General features: G+C 40.8%; 1 protein-coding gene across 1 annotated transcript in view; it reads left to right on the top strand.

The window, feature by feature from the left end:
* The first annotated feature begins 10,641 nt into the window (after positions 1–10,641).
* Positions 10,642–21,714, top strand: part of XPOT (exportin for tRNA) — a 38,044-nt gene continuing 26,971 nt past the window's right edge. The window contains exons 1-4 of the mRNA XM_081081235.1: positions 10,642–10,650; positions 14,293–14,426; positions 18,617–18,699; positions 21,542–21,598. Coding sequence (XP_080937361.1) covers positions 14,367–14,426; positions 18,617–18,699; positions 21,542–21,598 — 200 coding nt within the window. The 5' untranslated portion in view covers positions 10,642–10,650; positions 14,293–14,366. The remainder of the gene's footprint in view (positions 10,651–14,292; positions 14,427–18,616; positions 18,700–21,541; positions 21,599–21,714) is intronic.

Here is a 21,714-nt window from a genome sequence, read left to right as displayed (position 1 = left end):
CGGCACAAAGCGGCCGGCCTCACGGTTGCCACGTGCCCCGGGCCCCTCGCCCTCGGGCGCAGGGAGCCGCGGGGGGGGGGGGGGGCGGGGGCAGCGGGGGGGGGGGACAACTTTGGAGCTGGATTCCTGAGGCTGGTTCCCTGGAGCCCTCCGCCCGACCCCGCACTCCCCTCCAATCCTGGTCCGAACCTCGGACTCGGACTGGGACAACAATGGGCGGGGTGAGACGCCAAGGACTTGGAGGCTGCGTGGGCCCTCCGCCCAGCCTCCCACACCCCGGGCTACCCAGCTACTGTGGACCAAGCCAGTCCTTACAAATTATATTGAAGCAGCAGTTTTAACCTGGTTTTCTGTTAGAAACTTGAACGAGATGGAACTTAATTTATTTTTTATATGAGCAAAAGCAATCCTAGATCCCTATTGAGACCCATCATTGATTATAGCATTAATGCATTTGATTATAGCATTGCTAGCAATAGCTGTCTAATCTTAATGAGTATAAGCGTAGGTCTTCCCTCTTCTGGGAGAGAAGAGAATCCTATCGTAAGTTGATTGGGCACAGTCAAAACTACCTAATGGATATACTTGTGGTTTCAATGCCCAGGACCAGGCCTTGGGGACAGCCAGAACTCAGTCTGTATAGGATGAATGAATGGGTGAGGCCCGCATCTTGAAAAAATTGAAGCTTATAGGTTTAGGAATGCTGATTGCGCAGCCTTGAGGCTGCAGGGTAGTAAAAGTACTGCTTAGATTGAACAGAACAGGAATACATTATAAATTAGGTTAGAGAGATGAGTACAGCAGAAACTTGCTCCCAATAATCTTACAATTCCTCAAGCTACCCGCAACCCAGAATCAAATTATATCTTCTTTATTGCAAACTATATTCTCCTTTTCCTCCTATACTGTATGTTGTAAGCAATTTGAAATTCTTTATGGAAAGAGAGCATATATACATTACAGGGTATACTCGGGTTATTGTACACTAAATCGCTACTAAAGGGAACTGAGGAGAAGTACTTGGGGCTGGCTGAGCAAGTCTGAGGAGCTCAATTGCAGCAAAGAAATAGGAACAGTATTTCTTTTCTTGGAGAGGCTGTTTGGTGCGTAAAGAGAGCAGTGCCACCTGCTGACAAAATCGTGAATGACCTAGCAGTTAAAGTTTTCTCAGAATCTGATCATCCATCTGACTCTTCAGAACTTCATAGCTGCATGAAAAGTGAGCTCCCAGGGCACGGCTCCTCCCTCTGAAATCAGGACTATTCCCTATCTGAACCACTCTAGACAGAGTTTGTAACCTCACACCCACAGAAGGCGAAGGCCCTTCACCTTTGCCAAACAGCCGTACCTCACAAGAGCTGTTGACAGGGAAATGGCTATGTCAGAGGAGGAATGTGAGGCCCAAGTTTGGGAAACGGCCTCCCTCCAAGCTGTTACTGGGTGTCTCTCTCGCTTTCTACTCCAAACCCAGGACCGAGAGAAACAGAATGTCTGGACATTCCAGAAAAGCCAGCATGCCTGATCTATCTGCCAACAAGCCCATCAAAAGTGAGCTTTTGGTGACAAGGGTACTAGGTTTAACAAGAGTTAAGATGAAGCACACGAAGGAGGGATCTAACAAAGGGCTTGATGGCTAATGACCTACCAGTAAGTTATACTTTTAACTTTGTGGCACAGAGAAGGCAGCGTCATGGTTTCTAGGCACTCAATGTTCTGCACTGTTGCCAAAGTAACAGCAAAGTTCAGATTCTAGGAAGGGGATTTAATATAGGAGAAAGATCACTGGATTTGGAGTCAGGAGAACTGGATTAGAGGCCTAACCCTGCTGCTCACCATCTGAGATTTTTGGAAAGTCATTTAAAACGTTGAGTCTCAGTTTTATCATCCTTAAAATGAAACTACTGATATTTGCCCTGCGAACCACAGAGTTGGTGTGAGGAGCAAAGGCAACGAATGTGAATTCTAAAAGCACTATAGACGGGTAAAGTATCCATAGTCCCTTATCTTTTGGTAAGCTTTATGTGAACAGTGAACATAAATACACCTGAGATGGACACTTACTTCTTATCTTCTAAGTCTATCCAGACTCGAGAAGCATTTGGTACATATCCCATATAATCAAGCACCTAAGAGATGTTCTTGATAAAACTATCAAAAGAAATGGAACACTACTTACCTAGAACTAATCCCCAAAGGCACTCTCCCTAACCAGAACTCTCACCAGAAGAACAGAGTAGCCTTAGGTCAATGCAATTCCTTTGAAAGGACAGTGGTTATGAGGAGAGCCAGGTGACCTGGGTTCAAATTCCAGTCCTTACATTCAATAGCTAAATGACCTTGAACAAATGATTTTTTAACTCTCAGTGCCTCAGTTTCCCCATCTGTAAAATGAAGTAATAGTACCAATCCCATACGATTATTATGAGGACAATGTTTCTAAAGTACTTAGAAAAGGTACCTGAGTACAGAGTATAACTGAGTATAAACACTATGTGAGTGTTTTAAAAATAAATTGAACAAGTATATGATTTCCTGGTACATATATAGTCATTTGGTTCCCCATATACAAAGTAATATCAAATTTTTTGTTGCATGCTAGCTTAACTTTTTAAGCTTTACTGGTAAATTAACGCTCAGGACAAAAATCTAATCTACATGCACACACATACAAACAAAAGAATGGTATTTGTACTTTTTTAAAATTTGCGTTTTTGGTAGAGAAGTGACCAGTGGACCATAGGTCATAAGAACTCTATACAGATTTCAAACTAGAAATACCCCTCAATGGATCTATGGATTCCAAGTATCCCACCTCTCAACTTGAAACTAAAGACAGACAATATGCATAGAACCATACTTAAAGCTGGAGTAGGTAAATAGAACCTGAATTTTTAAAGGTGTCTGAATCCTTGGTGTTTCTACTTAAGAATTAATGTATACTGGCTATTTAAGTATCTACAATTAGCAGTCAACTAATACATGAAGGAGAGATGTCGTCATAATGAAGTTGAAGGAACCATGCAAATGCTTTGGATTTTTTTAAAAAAATATATATTTTATTGATTTTTTACAGAGAGGAAGGGAGAGAGATAGAGAGCTAGAAACATCGATGAGAGAGAAACATCGATCAGCTGCCTCCTGCACATCTCCTACTGGGGATGTGCCCGCAACCAAGGCACATGCCCTTGACCAGAATCGAACCCGGGACCCTTCAGTCCGCAGGCCAACGCTCTATCCACTGAGCCAAACCGGTTTCGGCCAAATGCTTTGGATTTTAAAAAGCTGTTTCTTTTATTAAATAACTAGGCCATCCCTCGCAGCCTTGACCAGCCCTCGCAGCCCCAGCTTCATCTGGAAGGTTGTCCAGATGGTCATTTGCTGTTCAGTCTAATTAGCATATTAGCTCTTTATTATATAGGACTCATGGCCCAGTGCATGGATTCGTATACATTGAAAGGAAATTAATTAGAAGAAATATTTTAATATTGCTATTTGCCGTTTCTCTATAATAAGAGTGTCAGAGATGAAAGAAAATTCAGACATATTCTGTTGACAATGTCACTTTCTTTGATCTTCAGAATGTCAACAAAAACAACCAAATTCATGATCGACAATGATAGATGGAAACACACGTGTGCAATTGGCACCAGCAAGAGCTTTACTAGTATCTGTATCGCGCACGCGTGAGTCAACGTTTATTTTTAAATTGCCAGTGTGCATCAGACGTACCAGCTGGTCGGTCGGTTGGACAGTCGGATGGACGGGTGGTTGGTCACTTAGCCTTTTATATATATAGATGCTATAATGCTCTGTCCTGCCTCCGGTTTCCTGCTTCACACCTACTTCCTCTAAGAGAAACTAATGAATGGACTAGAACCAATAAAGATAGCTTACCTGACCTACTTTTCAACTTCTTTCTCTGCCAAGAAACCCATAATGAGTGAGCTTTTGATGGAACTAGGCTTAACAAACATTGATGTGAAGCCTAAGAGGAAAATTTCACACAGGATTTAGTAGTTGTCAGCTGAAAATTATATTATTTTTGGTTCAATTTAATACATTTCACAAATATTTACCCAGACATTATTATCCATAAACAGAATCAGGGAAAGACTTATTTTCAGTCTTCAAGACTTGACTAATGGTGAGTAAGATAACCACACAAATTTAATACAAAACAAGAACATAGTAAAATATACTAATAACATAAAAATGGTTTAAAAAACAAGCAGGAACTCTCCCTCCAGGGATCATGCCTGAGCCATTCCCGTCCCCGGAGCCCACACATGTATCCCTTGACCTCTAAGGGATTCCATGATATTTTTGCTATGGTAAAGAAATTCTTGCTTGCTTTTCTAAACAAAAAACAGCCCGGTTGGCATGGCTTAGTGGTTGAGCGTCAACCTATGAACCAGGAGGTCACAGTTCAATTCCCAGTCAGGGCACAAGCCCGGGTTGTGGGCTCCATTCCCAGTGGGGGGTGTGCAGGAGGCAGCTGATCAATGATTCTCTCTCATCATTGATGTTCCTATCTCTTTCTCTCTCTCTCCCTTGCTCTCTAAAATCAATAAAAAATACTTTTTTTTTTTTTAAAGCATCCAGGCAGAGCCAGCCCCCAGGCCAGTGCAGAGGACCTTTCTTTCCTCTGTGCTGCCTCCCCTGTGCATGAACATAAGCTTAATAAAATCTGTCTGGACATTTCTCTGGGATTTCCCCTCAATTTTTATTTTGGGGAGCCCAGGAACCCTAATGCTGGTTTAACGATTGTCTGGTAATATAAGTTGGTAATAAAGAATATTAGAACCAGTGGTAGAAAAATGGGAGGTCATCTTCATAGATCTGAATGTTGAAGCTGTAAAATTAGATAATGACTGAGTAAGTGCAGAAAACAGAAAACCTCTTCATTTCTGTAGGTGGGCTAAGAATTCCATTGACATGAGGCATGAACAGAAGAAAAACAAACGTTTAATGGCATGTATACCTCCTGTATACACGGGAGAGACCCAGAAAAACTGAGTAACTCACCAAAATGTTGGACATTATCACCTTAAATATCCTCAGCTAAAGACAACCAATGTTGGAGGTCAGGAGAATCAGCTATGGGAGGTTCCCAGGGAAAAGTACAATAAAAAGAATAAATATTGCCTTTTCCATTAGTAGGAGTCACTAGAGACTGAGTCATCCCCCTTCCTGGTACACCATTAGAAATGGAGATTTCCCTTATATATGTATGCATCCTTTATAAAGGGTAACTTCTGCTTGGTTTTTAGAGCTTCCCCAGCGTCTGCTGTTTCTTAAAAAGAACCAGCTTAAAATAATCCTTATGAAAAAGAGACACACCTTTGGGTAACAAATTTGGCTCCCCTACACAGTTATGAGGAAGACATGTTAAGAGAGCAAAAGTAGGAATGCAGTAAAAAAACAAAAAAAAAAAATAGTAGTCAAAAAGCAAAAGGAGTTTGAGGATAATATAGGATCCGAAGTCAAGAGAGGAAAGAATTTCAAGGAGGAACGTGGGCCCCCAAGAAGAAATATTTATTTGATGTGAACCCTGAGAAAGAATTTATCTGCTGAGATGGACTCCCCCTGGCCAACCGAGAACCCAAATGTTACAAATGATAAGAACCTAGTGGCCATTTGCTGACAGGGGCTTCTCACGTACTCCGTATTCTGGGAAAATGTCAGATTGAACTCTAGGCTTCTTGCTCATTTACACAAATTGAATCAACGGTTATGAGGAAGTTCCTGGCCTGTCTTTTGACCAATGGACTAAGACCTGCTCCCTCAATAAGAACTGCTCTATAATGACTGGGCAGGAAACATGTTACTGACTAATCAGGACTTCCAAACTTGGACCAATCAGAAGTGTACAAATTCGGGTATCTCATTTACATAATATGGACCTAATTGGGAACCTGGTTGGGAACTTTCTCTATGAAAGGCAACTCCCCCCCTTGTTGATACATTTCCTGTCAAGGGCATATGTGGGGTTGTGACCTGATCCCTGGTAGGGGGGGGGGGTCTATGGGTGTTGCATTCTCACATCAGTATGTCTCTCTTCCTCTCACTTCCTCTCTCTAAAAATCAATAAATTACTCTCTCTCTTTTTTTTTGAAGACAAAAATCCCCTTTTTCTCAGCAGAACACAATTTAGGTTACTCTTTGAATCCTTGTCTCCAGGGCTGCAGCTCCTTTTGTTCAAATGCTTTGTATTCTTTATTACAGTCTAAAATTAATTTTGGTTTACATCTAGAATCAAGAGTCCAGAGTTCTAGCCTACCTTGTAGTAGCTATGTGACTTAGGATAAGCTACTTAACATAGATCCACCTTGGTGTCCTTATCTATAAATTAAAATGATGATGATGATACCAGTTCCATTCCTACAAGATTAAGAGGAACAAATCAAAAAAGATATCTGAAGGCATATTGTAAACCATAATGAAATATGTAAATGTTATCTATATATATAAAAGGCTAATAATGCAAAGTGTCCCCTCAGTTCAACTGGAAGACCGGGAGTAAGATCATTTGCTATGACATGCGCTGACCACCAGGGGGCGGCACAGAATGAAGGAAGGCCCCGACCAGCAGCTAGCAGGCCTTGATCACCAACCAGGCCTAGGGACCCTACCTGTGCATGAATTTCATGCATTGGGCTTCTAGTCTATCATAATAATTTCAAGTACTCTGGCAACTGAAAGAAGACACAGAACAAGAACAAAGTTTTATTGTTGTTTTCTTTTTTAAAAAAATACGTTTTTATTGATTTCAGAGAGAGTAAGGGACAGGGAGAGATAGAAATATCGATAGGCTGCCTCCTGTACACACCCTACTGAGGACTGAGCCTGCAACCCAGGCATGTGCTCTGACCGGGAATCAAACTGTGACCTCCTGGTTTGTGGGTTGATATTCAACCACTGAGCCACACCTGCTAGGTGAACAGTTTTATTGTTATAGGAAGAACTGATTTAGTACTATAATTCTATGATGTCATCTTCCTCAATGGACCTTCATATGAGAGACAGAGGTTAGGAGCACAGATTCTAAAGTCAGACTGCCAGAAGCCGGTCCATCCTTGCTGCTTGACACAGTCGCTGCAGGGAAGAAACATCTGCATAGCATATGTTTCAAGGGACCTGGCATATATGGCATACTGTTCTTAATATATTTGCTCCCCTACTTAGTGCTATGTGTTTTAACACATTGTTTGCGGGTAGTTTTTGTCGCACACTAACAGGTGGCGCGGGCCATTTTTGCTAATTTTTTGCGCAAATGGCAACGTTCAGTAAAATTATGATAACTTTAGTTTACGTATTTATACGTTACCCGCATTCTACCACTAGTCTATAAAAGTATTAATACGTGTCCCGTGCTCTACTACACTGGTAGAACGTATAAATACATAAAACGTGTAAACATGTTTCCCGCATACAATGTGTTTCCCACATACAAAATCAGTGGAAAGGATTTATGGAAGGAAGTGGGGCTTGTGGAAGTTCTCCAAGTTCTCCAAGGTCACCTTTCTGAGAAAGGTTGTTTCCCCAGGTGGGGATTTTTCCCTGGAGTTAGGGATTAACAGGACTAAGGAAGGGAATAAATCAGTAAAACCCCTTAACTAAGTGCCAGGTGGGTAGTTAATCACTTTAACTAAGAACAATCACACTTAAACTACATAATCTTTACTTAGGATAATCTCCTTCAGTCACTTCCTTGTAGCTTAAAAGAACAATAGAGTAGTGACCTTGGAATGGAGATAACAAATGCCCTAACCTTTGGAATAGAATGGGTAGGATTAAAATCAACTGGTATAAATACAGATGTAACAGAATAAAGACAGAACCTGGCTGGAGAACCTGGCTAGACTGCTGATCAACTGAACGCTGTCTCCGTGTCATTCCTTCTTCGCCGACTCCGTCCACACCTTTGGGAACCCCTGGACCTGCTGGAGCTGGACCCCAACAACTGGAGCCCAAACAGGGACCCCTAGGTAAGCCCCCCCACACTCGGGACTGATAGGACTCCACCGTAGGGTGTTGCAGACCCCCCTATAGAGGATAAGTAGGCTAAGAGGGTGGATAGTACGGAACTTAGATTGAGAAGATGGGCCATACTGAGTCTAAAGAAAGAAGACAGTCCCTCAGCCCTACCTAGAGAGGACACATCATTATTGTCTCCAGCTCAATCTAGGAGCAATTTAGCTATGGCTGCTGATCGGAAGGAGAATAATTACGATGAGCCTGATCTCCTTTCACCCCAAGATCAGGAAGATTTAGAGGAGACACCAGTGCAGTATCATAAACATGACCCTTGGGTTTGAATCTGTTGACTGAAAAATAATATCGACTAGGTGTTTTGTCACCAAAAATGATTTATTGGGGTGGGCGGGAAGAAAGGGTTGCACCCCAGTGCATGCAGACACAGCAAGCCACATGTTATGACCTGTTTGCCAAGGGGAAGTTAGAACCACAGAGCTTTACTGTAAACACAGAGTTCTTCCTGTAGGGTTCTAACCATTCCACATAGTGTGAGAACTTCCACAAGCCCCACTTCCTTCCATAAATCCTTTCCACTGATTTTGTTTGCCTAAAGTTGCAGTTAGACTTTATCAAATCCCAGCTCTGCTACCTAACTTTTATGCACTTCAATTTCTTCATCTATAAAACGGAGATAGTGATAGGACCTACCTTATAGAGTTGTTATGAGGACTAATGTCTGAACACTTAGAACTGCTTCTGGCACATAATAAATGTTCAAAAATTTTATTTTAACAATCCATACGAAAATATGCTTTAAGTTAAAATAATTAGTGTTATTTGTCAACATTTTAATACCTGGCATTTTATATTAGTCTGAGATTAGAAACTGCCCTTCATGGTCCAGGTAACCAGAATATGGAATGGTCAAATTTAATATCCCTTTCAGGTACTCTTCAGTTGGATTTCAAGTGCTTCCTTATTTGTTCTGTAATAATGTGAGTTTATGAAATTGAATGACATTTTTATAACCCGAGGTTCAATGTTACTAGATAAATTGTAGATAAGCTGTTGGTGTGTCAGGACATTTAATATATGAAGTATGTTACATATGAATTTACAAGTGAAAAGAGCAAATAAAATACTTACTTGACAGGATAAGGCAGTGCAATATATTGACCGTATTAAAGACTTCAGAGCCACCCAGTGTTGGGCCTCCATAGTCCATAGTTGACCTACATAGCTAATGTAAGAATCTATGCAAGTATTCACTTATTGAGTTATAACTACAGGCTGGCACTGTACTAGACTCTGAGGATATACTGAAATAGGGACAGGAATCCTAGCCTGACATGCTGAGAAAGAAAATTATAAACTGATGCAAAAGCTACTCGAGATACTTTATATATCAAATGCCTGGTGCAGTGTCACTGAAATGTAGCTGTTAAATTGCTACATTAATTTTATTCTACTTCTTTTTCCATTCCCCCTTCCCAAGTTTTGTTTGTTCTTTACTGTATTCCCAATGACTGCAACCTAGTCTGTATCCAGCACGTATTGAATAGTCAACAATGAAACCTAAATATCAAGTATTTATTGTGCCAAACACCTCATCTTATTGTGTGAGGTTGTATTAACTCAATCCTCACAACAACCCTGAGGTCAGTACTTGAATCACCCTCATTTTACAGATTACTAAACTGAGGTACAGGATATGTAACGTGCCCGAAACTAAGGTCAACACCTAGTAAAGAGGGCGCTAGGATTCATATCTGTGCAGCTTGAGCCTACACTGCCTCGTTGCATTATTAATAAATCGGTGAATGAATAAGCTAAGTAACAGTACCATAGACGGAACCTACGAGTAGGGCTTCCTAAGAATGCTCTTTTTCATGAATGACAAATATTATGCTTAAAGTGAAATTTAAATTTTTCACTGCTCATCGGAATAACGTGGGGCGACAAGAAGAGCAATTACACAACTGACTCACACGTGGTTTGCACCACGTCACCCGAATCTCGATACTCTGATCATCCACCTACCAACTATCTAACGAAATCGCTTGTATCAAGCGCTGAGCGAACTCCACTCGCGGTTTGGACTGGAGCAGAAGGAACGGGAATCCGCACCCCGGGAAGGTTTCAGGCCGGACGCCTCATGCCGGCGTGCACCACAGGCCCAGGCGACCACGCTTCCAGGCCAGCGCCCAGGAGCGCGTGTGCCACTCGCCGCCCGGAAGCGCCGCGAGCACGTTGCATGCTGGGAGTTGTAGGCTCCCGGCCCCGGCCCGCGGGCTGCGGTCCGCCTTTCATGAGGCTGATGTCTCTGGCCCGCGCGGCACGAACGCGGGGAACGCGCTTCGCGCTGACTCAGCGGGGGCGGCGGCGTTAGCGAGGCCCTCGCACTCTTTCCCTTCCTGGGCCACCGGCCCCGCCCGCCTGATTTTGCTAGCGAGCCGGCCCGGCGCCACGCTAGAGAAGGCAACAGCGGGCGCGGAGCGGCGAGAGGCGCTCGGCCCCGGCCATCCCCGCTCCGGCGTTAGCGCTGCGGCCGTGGCGGAGAACGACGGCGAAGACGCGGGCCGCTCCCTCCGCTCCCTGCGTGCGGCACCGCGCCGTTTCGCTCACCGGCCCTCGGCAGTCCCGGCGGGGAAGCGGGATGGAGTGATAGGGAAGGTGACTTGGGCTCGGGGGCGGAGGGGCTGGGACCCCGCTCGGTCCGCGCCAGGCTGCGTGGAAGTTGGCTGGGAGCACCGGCCCGGGGACCCCCGGCTGGGGCGGGGTGCGGGCCGGGCCCCTCCGCCGCGGGGCGCCCGGAGGCTGGCGGGCGGGGTGGGGGTGGTACCGGCTGTGGCCGCCGCGAAGTGCGCCCCGAGTGCGCGGCTGCGGGTTGCCGGGTGTTTCATCACCCGAACTGCCACGAGGCTTCCTTAGGGGGGGACCGGGGGGAGGGATGGGGACAAGGAGGGTGGGAATCGCTAGGGGCCCCCAGTTTAATCAAAGGGACCCAGCCCGTTTGTAATAGTTGCAGCGTGTCTCACCTGCAGAGGACTGAAACCTGATTGCCCCCCACCCCGGGACAAAAAAAAAAAAGAGGAAAGTGTTATTTCAGTATAATAATTTGCCAGCAGGGACACGCCATTTCTTCTCGTCCCTTCCTCACAATTCTGCAGGAGCGACGTTTCCTGTAACCAGAAGAAAAAAAGAAAAAAAAAGGAGTACTTTTTGAAGTGCTAATTAGTTTTTACTGGGGGTGGAAGTTACGTTTTATTAGAGCGACAGGTCAGCGTGGTGTAGGAGCTGGAGAGATGCGGTGTGTTGGTATCTGAGCAGTCTTCAGGAGCGTGGAGGCATTCTTTACCGTTGTTTGATTCTTGATTTAATGGCTGCCCAGGAAAAGTTGGGGCTTGGTATGTTCACTAGGTTGCTTACCTTTCTCCAGAACGTTTGGTAGATGCGTAATCGAAGTGCTTATCGGATTGTAACAAGCGTTTCGACGGGCAGGGCTGTGCCATGTTAGAGCGTGTGTTCGTGCACGGCGTTTGGGGTGGGGAGTTGTCACCTTTTCGCACAGGTGGTAACTTTTCGGGTGTTTGCACACAATCGGTAGTTTACCATGTTTCATTGCACATTGGTTATTATCCAAGTGCCATCTCTATGAAGTGTTCTTTCTGTACTGACAACTGTAGCACGTTTATGTTTCCTTTGGTAGTTTTACTTGCCATGTTTTATCTTAGAACCCCTTGCGTCTTCCCTTGGTAAACTCAGAGTGACTTGATCTAGCTTGAGCAGTTTTTCCTAAAGCTATGCCAAATTCAGGGAATCTACCCGGCCCCGCCCCCCCCAGGAATCTTTTCTAGGATTTATGGAGTTGTGCTTTCTAGAAACTCAGTTTGTCTTTGATAATCTGTGTATGCATTTTTCAGGGGAATTATCGAATCTTGTCATTTTTGGCGCGAGGGGTGGCGGTGAAAGGTGGATGGAGGGGGAACCACGGCCTTTGTGTTTTCCCATCTGTTCAAAATGCCAGCTTACTAGTATGATATGGCAAATCTAGGATTTTCCAAGCAGTTCCCATACTCCACGTGCCTAGCTCTGAATTGTAAATAACCTATTGAAGGCCCAGGCATGCTTTCCCTCATTGAAGTCTTTACAACTCTATGAGGAGATGCACTTTTTCCTGTTTTGTAGAAAGGTCTCTCTCAGGTTTGCTAGCTGTTCACTTGGCCCCAGCTTGAAAATGACAAGATTAGAATACAAATCCAGTTTATTTTTCAAATACAAAAGACAGTCAGTCCTTGCCCTTTAAGGCTAATGAGAAAGCTAGTAAGCAAGCAGTGACTATCAGCACTTAGGAGGGGCAGTTAATCCAGTTTGGGAGAGTTAGACAATAGGGATCAAAGAAGCCTTGAAAGACGTGACTTCTAAGCTGAATTCTGAAGGACAGGTAGGGGTTAACCAAGTAACAAGAAAAGAGCAGTGTGTGCAAAGATGAAAGGCAGAACATCACTGGCCTTCGGGGTTAGGGTGCCAATTGGTGAGGAGTCATTCACAAGTGTTTGGATCTTGGTCCTGAGGGCAGTGGGAAGCTACACTGCCTTGCCGTGGTTTGTAAGTGGGACAGTAACCTTAAGGGAGGGGCCCGGCTTGCTTCTTCAAGGCTCTCAGCACATCTCTGTCATTTGATTCAGGCAGGCCCAGGGGAAAACAGAATAGTAGGGGTCCTCAAACCTGGATCTGATCCCAGCCTCACCATTCCTTAGAGCAGTGGTTCTCAACCTTCCTAATGCCGCGGCCCTTTAATACAGTTCCTCATGTGGTGGTGACCCCCAACCATAAAATTATTTTCGTTGCTACTTCATAACTGTAATTTTGCTACTGTTAGGAATCGTAATGTAAATATCTGATATGCAGGATGTATTTTCATTGTTACAAATTGAACATAATTAAAGCATTGTGATTAATCAATCACAGAAACAATATGTAATTATATATGTGTTTTCCGATGGTCTTAGGCGACCCCTGTGAAAGGGTCGTTTGACCCCCAAAGGGGTCATAACCCACAGGTTGAGAACCACTGCCTTAGAGGCTGTGCTTCCACTGCCCACCCCTTACTCTCTTGCCCTCTTTAGGCTCCGATCTTCGTTTTTTATGATAATTACACCAAACCAAACAGAAAAAACCTTTTATTGGGAGTAGCAAGGCCTGGTCCACCTATCTGATAGGTCTTAAGAGAATAAATGTGATTTTCACATTATTTAGAGTTGGTTTCTTGTTTCTTCAAATATGCATTCTATCAAAAACCAAGTTGTCTTTTGGGGTTTATCATTTTCTTATTTGAGAATGTTAAGACACTATTTTGTGAAAAAGTCATTACTTTCTGGTGACTTAAAAATACTCTTAAGGATAGTATTAAGTTATTTGTCAATTTTTATAGCTATTAAAAAACACTTTTTGAAATACATTTCTAAAATTGACTGGGAAGAGCAGTGATCTGTAAAAGGCAGCTCGGCCATTGTTCAAAAGCTAAATTGCCAGGTTTTCGCTCTTATCCCTTCTCTTTACATTTGACTTCTCTTGAAGTACTTGTAGACACTCCAATAAAGGTATTGAACTCTGAGGTCACTAGTTAGCCAGGCATTCTAATTTTTTATTTTGTTTTATTTTTATTGTTTTCAGAAAGGGAGGGAGAGGAAAAGAGAGGTAGAAACATCAATGATGAGAAAGAGTCATTGATCTGTTGCCTCCTGCACAGCCCCCATGGGGGATCAAGCCGAAACCCAGGCATGTGCCCTTGACTGGAACCTGGGACCCTTCAGTTTGCAGGCCAATGCTCTATCCACTGAGCCAAACCAGCTAGGACTCTAATTTTTTTTAAGCTTGTGATATTGATAAATGGAAGTAGGCAAATTATTAAAATTAGCATAATCTGGATTTGGATTTGTCATTTTTTCATACAATTGTACAATTGCATTTTTAAGTATGTACTGAAGATAGTACATAGCATATCGTAAATTAGATGCTTCTATTTCAAGTAGAAAAGAATTATTTTCTATACTTGACTGATGATCTTGAAAGAGAAGAAAATTTGAGAACCTTAATGGCATACTTTGGATTTTTAGAAGTTATACATTTGTGGAATATTTAGCAGGCTCATTTTTCTGAGACTCTAGGCTCTTTTAGTTGTAATTTGAATAATTTCAAAAGAAGCTTTTAAAAAATCCTTGTGTCTTTGCATAATGTTACTTATTATAGTATTCTGGATACGCATCTATTTTAATCAAGTATTATTTTCTTTCTACTTTTGTGTGTGTCCAGATGTTTGTGGATTCTTCTGTGGGATTAGAGGGCACGTCTGTTGTAATCAGAAAACTCCAAGTATAGCAGCAGGGATGGATGAACAGGCTCTTTTAGGGCTAAATCCAAATGCTGATTCAGACTTCAGACAAAGGGTAAGTTAAGTTGGCTTAATTTTTTAAACCATGTTACCACAGTTTTGCATTAGAGGACTTGAATACAAAGTACATCTGATGATAAAGGTTTAATTTGTGTAGAAATGAATAGAGATAATATAATTTGAGGTACCTGAATATATTCTGAATATAGAAACACTAAGGGGTGTGATTTATTTTCTATTAAGTTGGCTCAACAAGTGTTAAAATCTCATGGGATTCAAGGTAGGATTTTATGTCACATTGCTAATCATTGATAATTATTTTAAAATTGTAATACAAAGGATTGGTTAAGGGACTTTCTGTAGTAGCAGACATGCATATTTTATTTTCCCAGTGCATGGCTTGGTCTACACAAGTGGTTTAACCCTTGCATTAGTGATATTTAACATCCTTGTTTAGTCCAGGCAGACAGGTAAATGAGCAGTTATGATATGCCATGTCCTAGCTTAAAGTGATCACATGTCAGGAATCCAATATGAAATAATGCTCGGATATTTGGGTTAACATTAACAATTAAACATAATGTAGTCTACACCTATAATTATGACTATAGTTGGATGATAAAAGAAACATCTAAAGAACAAGCCTATAATTAAATATTTAAAGATGTGGGCAGTTTGAGTCTAGGATAAGTGGAAGGAGAGGCATTTTCTTTCTTCATTCTACTTCTCATAGGAAAGGATATCTTTTATAATTTTAAATGAGGTTAACAATCTCATTAAGTGTTAGCACTTTTACTTGGGCTTTTAAGCAGAAATTTTTTAAAATACGAATTTTTATTGAAATTAGAGAGAGAGGAAGGGAGAAGAAGAGAGAGAGACATCAATGAAAGAAACATCAATGGGCTGCCTCCTGCACACACCCCTAGTGGGGATTGAGCCTGCAACCAGATCATGTGCCCTGACCAGCAATCAAACAAACCTCTCTGTACAGGAAACAATGCTCAACCAACTAAGTCACACTGGCCAGGGCTAAGCAGAAATTTTCTTAAGTAGTAAAAAAATTTCCAGTACTTTGTAACGTAGCGCCTATGCATGCCCCTGCTGTTATGTTAGCCCTACAGCTAGAGGGAAATAACAGGAATTGGGATTTATTTATTTATTTATTTATTTATTGCTTAAAGTATTACAAAGGGTATTACATATGTGTCTATTTTATCCCCCTGCGCTAGACAGTCCCCTAGCAGGAATTGGGATTTATTTATTTATTGCTTAAAGTATTACAAAGGGTATTACATATGTGTCTATTTTATCCCCCCGCGCTAGACAGTCCCCTAGCAGGAATTGGGATTTAAATAGCTGGCTAATTACAAGATATCCAACTGGTTAGGACATCAAAAGACATTAAAAGTCTATGTCTTGTCTGCCCATCTTTAAACCCTTAGTCACATAGTTGAAGCATCCTGGATCTTTACCTAATTCTGGCTTGGTATTGCATGGTTATTGTAATAAAAACCTTAAGTGTTTAGTTATTAGCTTTCTGTGTTATTTGTTTAGGTTCCTTTTTGAATATTTTTTGTGTGTTTTTTATTAAATTCCACCATCTGACAGATTTTTTTTTAAGTGCCATGATTACCCAGTTGGTATGGCTCAGTGGTTGAGCATCCACCCATGATCCAAAAGGTCATGGTTTGATTCCCTGTCAGGGCACATACCTGGGTTGTGGGCTCCATCCCAGTGGGAGGTATGCAGGAGGCAACAAGTCAGTGATTCATTGTTGATACTTCTATCTCTCTATCCTTCTCCCTTCCTCTCTCTGATGTTTTTTAAAAAACATTTTTTTAAAAATGCCATGATTTTCTTTTCATAAAAGTAAAACCAAGAAATTGTTAGTGTTTTTAATATACAGAAGTTAATGCTTTTCATCAATAAAAATGGGTTCTGTCAATCACAGGCATATGTGGTCCAGGCTTCATTTGATATCAGGATGGAAAAGGACAAGTCTTAGAGAAAAATGAGTTCTCATAGTCCTGATGCTAGAGTTTAGTAGTGGGGACCTAATTCAGCTTGGTGGTAAGAGAAATGACTGCCAACCCACATCCTCAGTTCTAGTTCTTCTGTTTTTCCATGGGCAATAAAAGCTGAATTATCTCTGTTGGCACTTAGAGACAATAGGACCTCAGAAAGAAGGTATGAGATGGAAGAACAACATGATAAAAGCTTTGACTAGTTCGTTATTGCCAGAAAAAAATATTTTTCATGCTATTAACATGGATTTAGAGGGCCAAGACTAGTTAAAAACTGAGAACTTTCTAGTTATTAACTCATTTTTTAATGTGTGAATAGAATATCTTCCTTTAGCTTAAAACTTGCTGTTATTTCAGCAAAGTGGTATGTTAGTAACAATTCTAGCAGCTAAATTCCCCACCCTTCTTTTTTTGGTAAGTGGTAATGCAACTTACATGATTAACTTCCACCTTATCACCTGCCCTGGCCTTTGAGATATTTGTAAAGGAAACCCTAGACTTTATGAAATATTGTTAGATGACAACTGAGCTAGAGTCTTTTGCAGCTGCTTGGATTCCTATATTCTTAGTTCTTAAAGATGTCATTTATACTTTAGAAAGTACTTGGTGATGTTCATCTACTCACCTTCATTTACTTTGGTTCTCTGTCAGAGGGAGCAGCCACTGAGAGCACGAAGGAAAACTCATTCCCTCATTCATGCAGTTACATAACACAGGAAACCATCACCTAAAAAAGCGGGGGTGTTTTCTTTGCTTTTTAAAAAAACACACCCTCTAATTCAAAGGAAAAAATAATTTTACATCTTGACCCAGTATATATGTATATGCATAAATGTATGTAACTAAATACATATAAACATTTATAACTAAAACAAGTTACACAAAATAGTAGTTATTGCTAAGTGTGGTTGCACTCTGATATTTTTATTCTGTTTCAATTTTTAAATTGCTATTAAAGACTGATAAAAATTATTTTTAACACAAACTTTTTTAAAAATATTGACTAGTCAAGATGATGTATTATATAATTATATACTTGAAACTGATACAGTTTTATTAACTGGTGTCACCCCCATAAATTGAACAAAAATAAATAAAAATATTGCCTAATCAAAATTAGGTTTCGCTAAAGCTTAATGTTCCTTCTAATTTATTTCAAGGATTGTATCAGTATGTAATTACTTTACAATCATCTAGCACTGGCCCTGGACAATGTGGCCCAGTTAGTTTGGCATCATCCTATGCACCAAAAGGTTGCCAGCTATATTCCCAGTCAGGGCACATGACTGGTTTGTGGGCTTTATCACCCGGGGGTCATGCAGGAGGCAGCAGATCTATGTTGCACTCTCATGTCCATATTTCTCTCTCTCCCTCTCCCTCTCTTTCTAATAATAAACTATTCTTTAAAAATATCTAGCAGTGTTTCTAGTATATGTGTAAATTTTTGGCTGTTTGAGATACTTTTCATAAGTTGTTGAGATTACTCTTTGTTCATTGTCATATGTGAAACCTGAATCTGTCATTGATGCCATTTACAGCATGGAAGAGTGGCAGAAGACGCTCCCCATTTTCCCAACAGTGTGATAGTGACCAGATGGACTTTGTGCTATATTCATTCTAGGGTACACAAGGCTCTGAATGCATGAATAGAGGGATGAGAAATGACTTAGCTATTTCCTAAAGCTTTGACCTTTTCAATTATTTGAGTACTTTCTCAAAATTCATATCATGCAGTTGTACTCTGATTTTAATCTCACATTTTAGGGAACTTACATGATATAGTTGAATTGAAATAGTCTCTGTTTAATTAAACCAAATGGCATACATTATGTTCTATCTTTTATAATCACCTCTTTAATAGCATATTTGCTATGAAATAGGAAAACACCCTTTATATATCATTTTTACTTGCTTTTGATGAGTACTTGTATGTTTTCTCTCTTGAGCCTCCTAATAATCCAGTGAGGTTTGAAGGACATTTTTGTGTTTCCTTTGCTGTGAGGAAACAGGTTCAACTTTCTAACTAATGGGTTTGTTTTCTAGTTAATCTTTTCTCTAAAATCATTAAGTGGCACATATCAGAAGCCCCAATGCAAAGTTTCAGCTACTTTTCTTTAGATTCACTGATTTATTACTGGTTTGTGATTCACAGAATATTTGTTTAGTGTTGAGGGCATTGAGATTGACATTACAAATGCATTTTTGCTTTTCTATCTTACAGGCCCTGGCCTATTTTGAGCAGTTAAAGATCTCCCCAGATGCCTGGCAGGTGTGTGCAGAAGCTCTAGCACAGAGGACATACAGGTAATTAAAACAAAAATTTGCATGACTCTTAGAATTTAAATTTCTGAGAACTTGACAGGACTTAAATTTACCTGTGTTTGGAAAATGTTTTTATAAGAACATCTTATGACCTGTGTTTTGGGAAATCATTTAGTGTAGAAATGAGAAAAATAGTAAACTAATAATTTGGCTCTTCCAGGATTGACTTTTCAGTAGAACTATCCTTTGCCTCATGCTGTGCACCTGACAGCATATCCCGACTAGAATGTAGTACATTAAAACTTCCTTATTTTCTTTTTCTTCAAATATATTTTTATAGATTTTAGAGAGGAAGGGAGAGGGAGAGAGATACAGGAATATCAATGATCAGAGAGAATCATCAATCAGCTGCCTCCTGCACACCTCCTACTGGGGATCAAGTCTGCAACCTGGGCATGTGCCCTTGGCCAGAATCAAACCTGGGACCCTTCAGTTTGTAGACCGATGCTCTATCCACTGAGCCAAACCGGCTAGGGCAAAACTTCCTTATTTTCTTATGATGTGAGTGATGGTTGGTTTTCTAAAGAGTTGGTAAAGGAGGTAATCAAATTATAATATTAATTTTTTATTTTAATTTAAAGTATATTAGCATTCAATTACCAATCTTTATTTAAAATATGGAACTCTTCACGAATTTGCATGTCATCATTATGCAGGGACCATGCTAACCTCTCTATTGTTACAATTTTATTTTTATTTATTTATTTTTTAATATATTTTATTGATTTTTTACAGAGAGGAAGGGAGAGGGATAGAGAGTTAGAAACATCGATGAGAGCGAAATATCGATTAGCTGCCTCTTGCACACTCCCCGCCGGGGATGTGCCTGCAACTAAGGTACATGCCCTTGGCTGTAATCGAACCTGGGACCCTTGAGTCCACAGGCTGACGCTCTATCCACTGAGCCAAACCGGTTAGGGCTATTTTTATTTTTTTAAATATATTTTTATTGATGTTTAGGGAGAGGAAGGGAGAGAGATAGAGAGATAGAAACATTAATAAGAGGAAGTTATCAATTGGCTGCCTCCTATACGGCCCCCACTGGGCATCAAACCCGCATCCTGGGCATATGCCCTCACTGGGAATCAAACCAGCAACCTCTTGGTTCTTGGGTCATTACGCAACCGCTGAGCCACACCAGCCGGGCTATATTGTTCCAATTTTAGTATAAGTGCTGCTGAATCGAGCACTCACTTACCAATCTTGATGTTGGACTGAGGTGTATATGCTACTAGCATTCACTTTATCACTCTTATGTTGATCAGACCCATAATCCATCCTCTACATTGAGGAATAATGAATGCAGGTTCCTAAACTTTTTAGTTATTTGTCCCCCTCTCTCCAAGTCTTATGGTTATCTAACCCACATTACTTATATACAAGGATTTCCCCCTGCAATGTGATTTCCTATGAAGTCTTTCGAAAGCTTCAACTTGATTTTTACAAAAATAAAAACTCTCATCATGCTCATTTATTAGTTTATATTACAAACGAGGTGCAGCTGGCATAGTGAGACTTGGAGAAACACAACCGACCAGCTACAAGCAAACAACTTGCTTCTGTGAGTAGAAGTTCCTGGAGGCTAGTGATGACTCCTCGCGGAGGTCTCCGCATGCTGTGGGTATTAGTTACTACATTTTTACAGATAAAACCAAGTGTTCCAGTTTATTGAAAAAGTTGGTTTTGAGAACATACATATGTCTTAGAGTAAATAAGAACCAGCTCTTAATTAAAAGCTTCTTATAGTTTACTTTTAGAGTGGAAACTTTAAGTCTTGTATACTTAGTTTAAGGCTTCAGTGTCATCCATGATAAGGATAAAAATCCTAAGGTCTTAGAAGAGGTGCTAAATAAACCTAACTTTAAAAAACTCTTAAAGGATTGTTTCAGCCCTGCCCAGGTGACTAAATTGGTTGGAGCATCGCCCCATAGACAAAAGGATGCAGGTTTGATCCCTGGTCGGGGCAATTACGGGAAGCAACCAATTAATGTTTCTCACATTGATGTTTCTCTCCCTCCCTCCCTTCCTCCTTCATCTCTCTCAAAGGCAATGAAAACATATTCTCGGGTAAGGATTAAAAAAAAAAAGATTGTTTCATTTATTTGGTTAATTCATGTTGTCTAAATGAACATCTCCATTCTTGTAGTGACCAGTTAGCTTTATATATGAAAAATGTTCTATGACTAATCCTGGCTCAAACTAACTATCTTGGATGAATAGATTGTTCTTCACTAAAGGGACTTTGTCAGAGTTTGTAGCTAGCTCACTGCAACTCTGTGGCCCACCCCTAGAGAGACAAGTGAAAGTCAATAATTGGTGTATACTTATTTTTGTTCTCCTTTTGTAAGGGCAGTATATTTGTACCTTGGTTTTCTGCATGATGTTTGAGGCTAGCCTGCCAGTCAGGTGATACCAGGTGTTTTGGATTTGGCTGCAATAGAACTGTCTAGGGTTGAATTTTAAGTATGACTTTGATAAACAACTCTGATTTAACTCAGTCTCTATTTGTCATTTTAACACCTAGCCTTTAGCAGTTGTTCCAGGAATCCTAACATCTAGAATTTAGGGGGGGTGTCTTTTATTTGCAAAGTACTATACTTAAGGTGTATCTTAATTTGTTAGGTTGTTCTGTTTGCCAGATTTGGTGGAAATACCGAGTATTGTATAATATTTGAAGTTCTCTTAGCTTTTTAAACAAATAGATAAGAATGTAATAAATGAGATGAATAAGTAGAAAACAAGCCAAAGGTCTATTTTGAGAAACTTTTTAACTACTTTGATTTGTTTTCCCCAATTCATATTCTGCTTATTTTCTTTTTCCTAGTGATGATCACATCAAGTTTTTCTGCTTTCAAGTTTTAGAACATCAAGTTAAATACAAGTAAGTCTTTTTCTCACTGCTTGACACTGAAGTTTGTGGGAAGAGGCCATTTTTTAAAATTAGTTTTTCCCTTTTTAGGAAACCATAATACAGGTTGTAATTTAACAGTGTATGTG

The sequence above is a fragment of the Myotis nattereri genome (assembly GCF_964212035.1).
Source record: "Myotis nattereri genome assembly, chromosome: 2".
Lineage (NCBI taxonomy): Eukaryota > Metazoa > Chordata > Mammalia > Chiroptera > Vespertilionidae > Myotis > Myotis nattereri.
The sequence above is the reverse complement of the archived record's forward strand: the minus strand, read 5'-3'. Positions and strand labels throughout refer to the sequence as shown.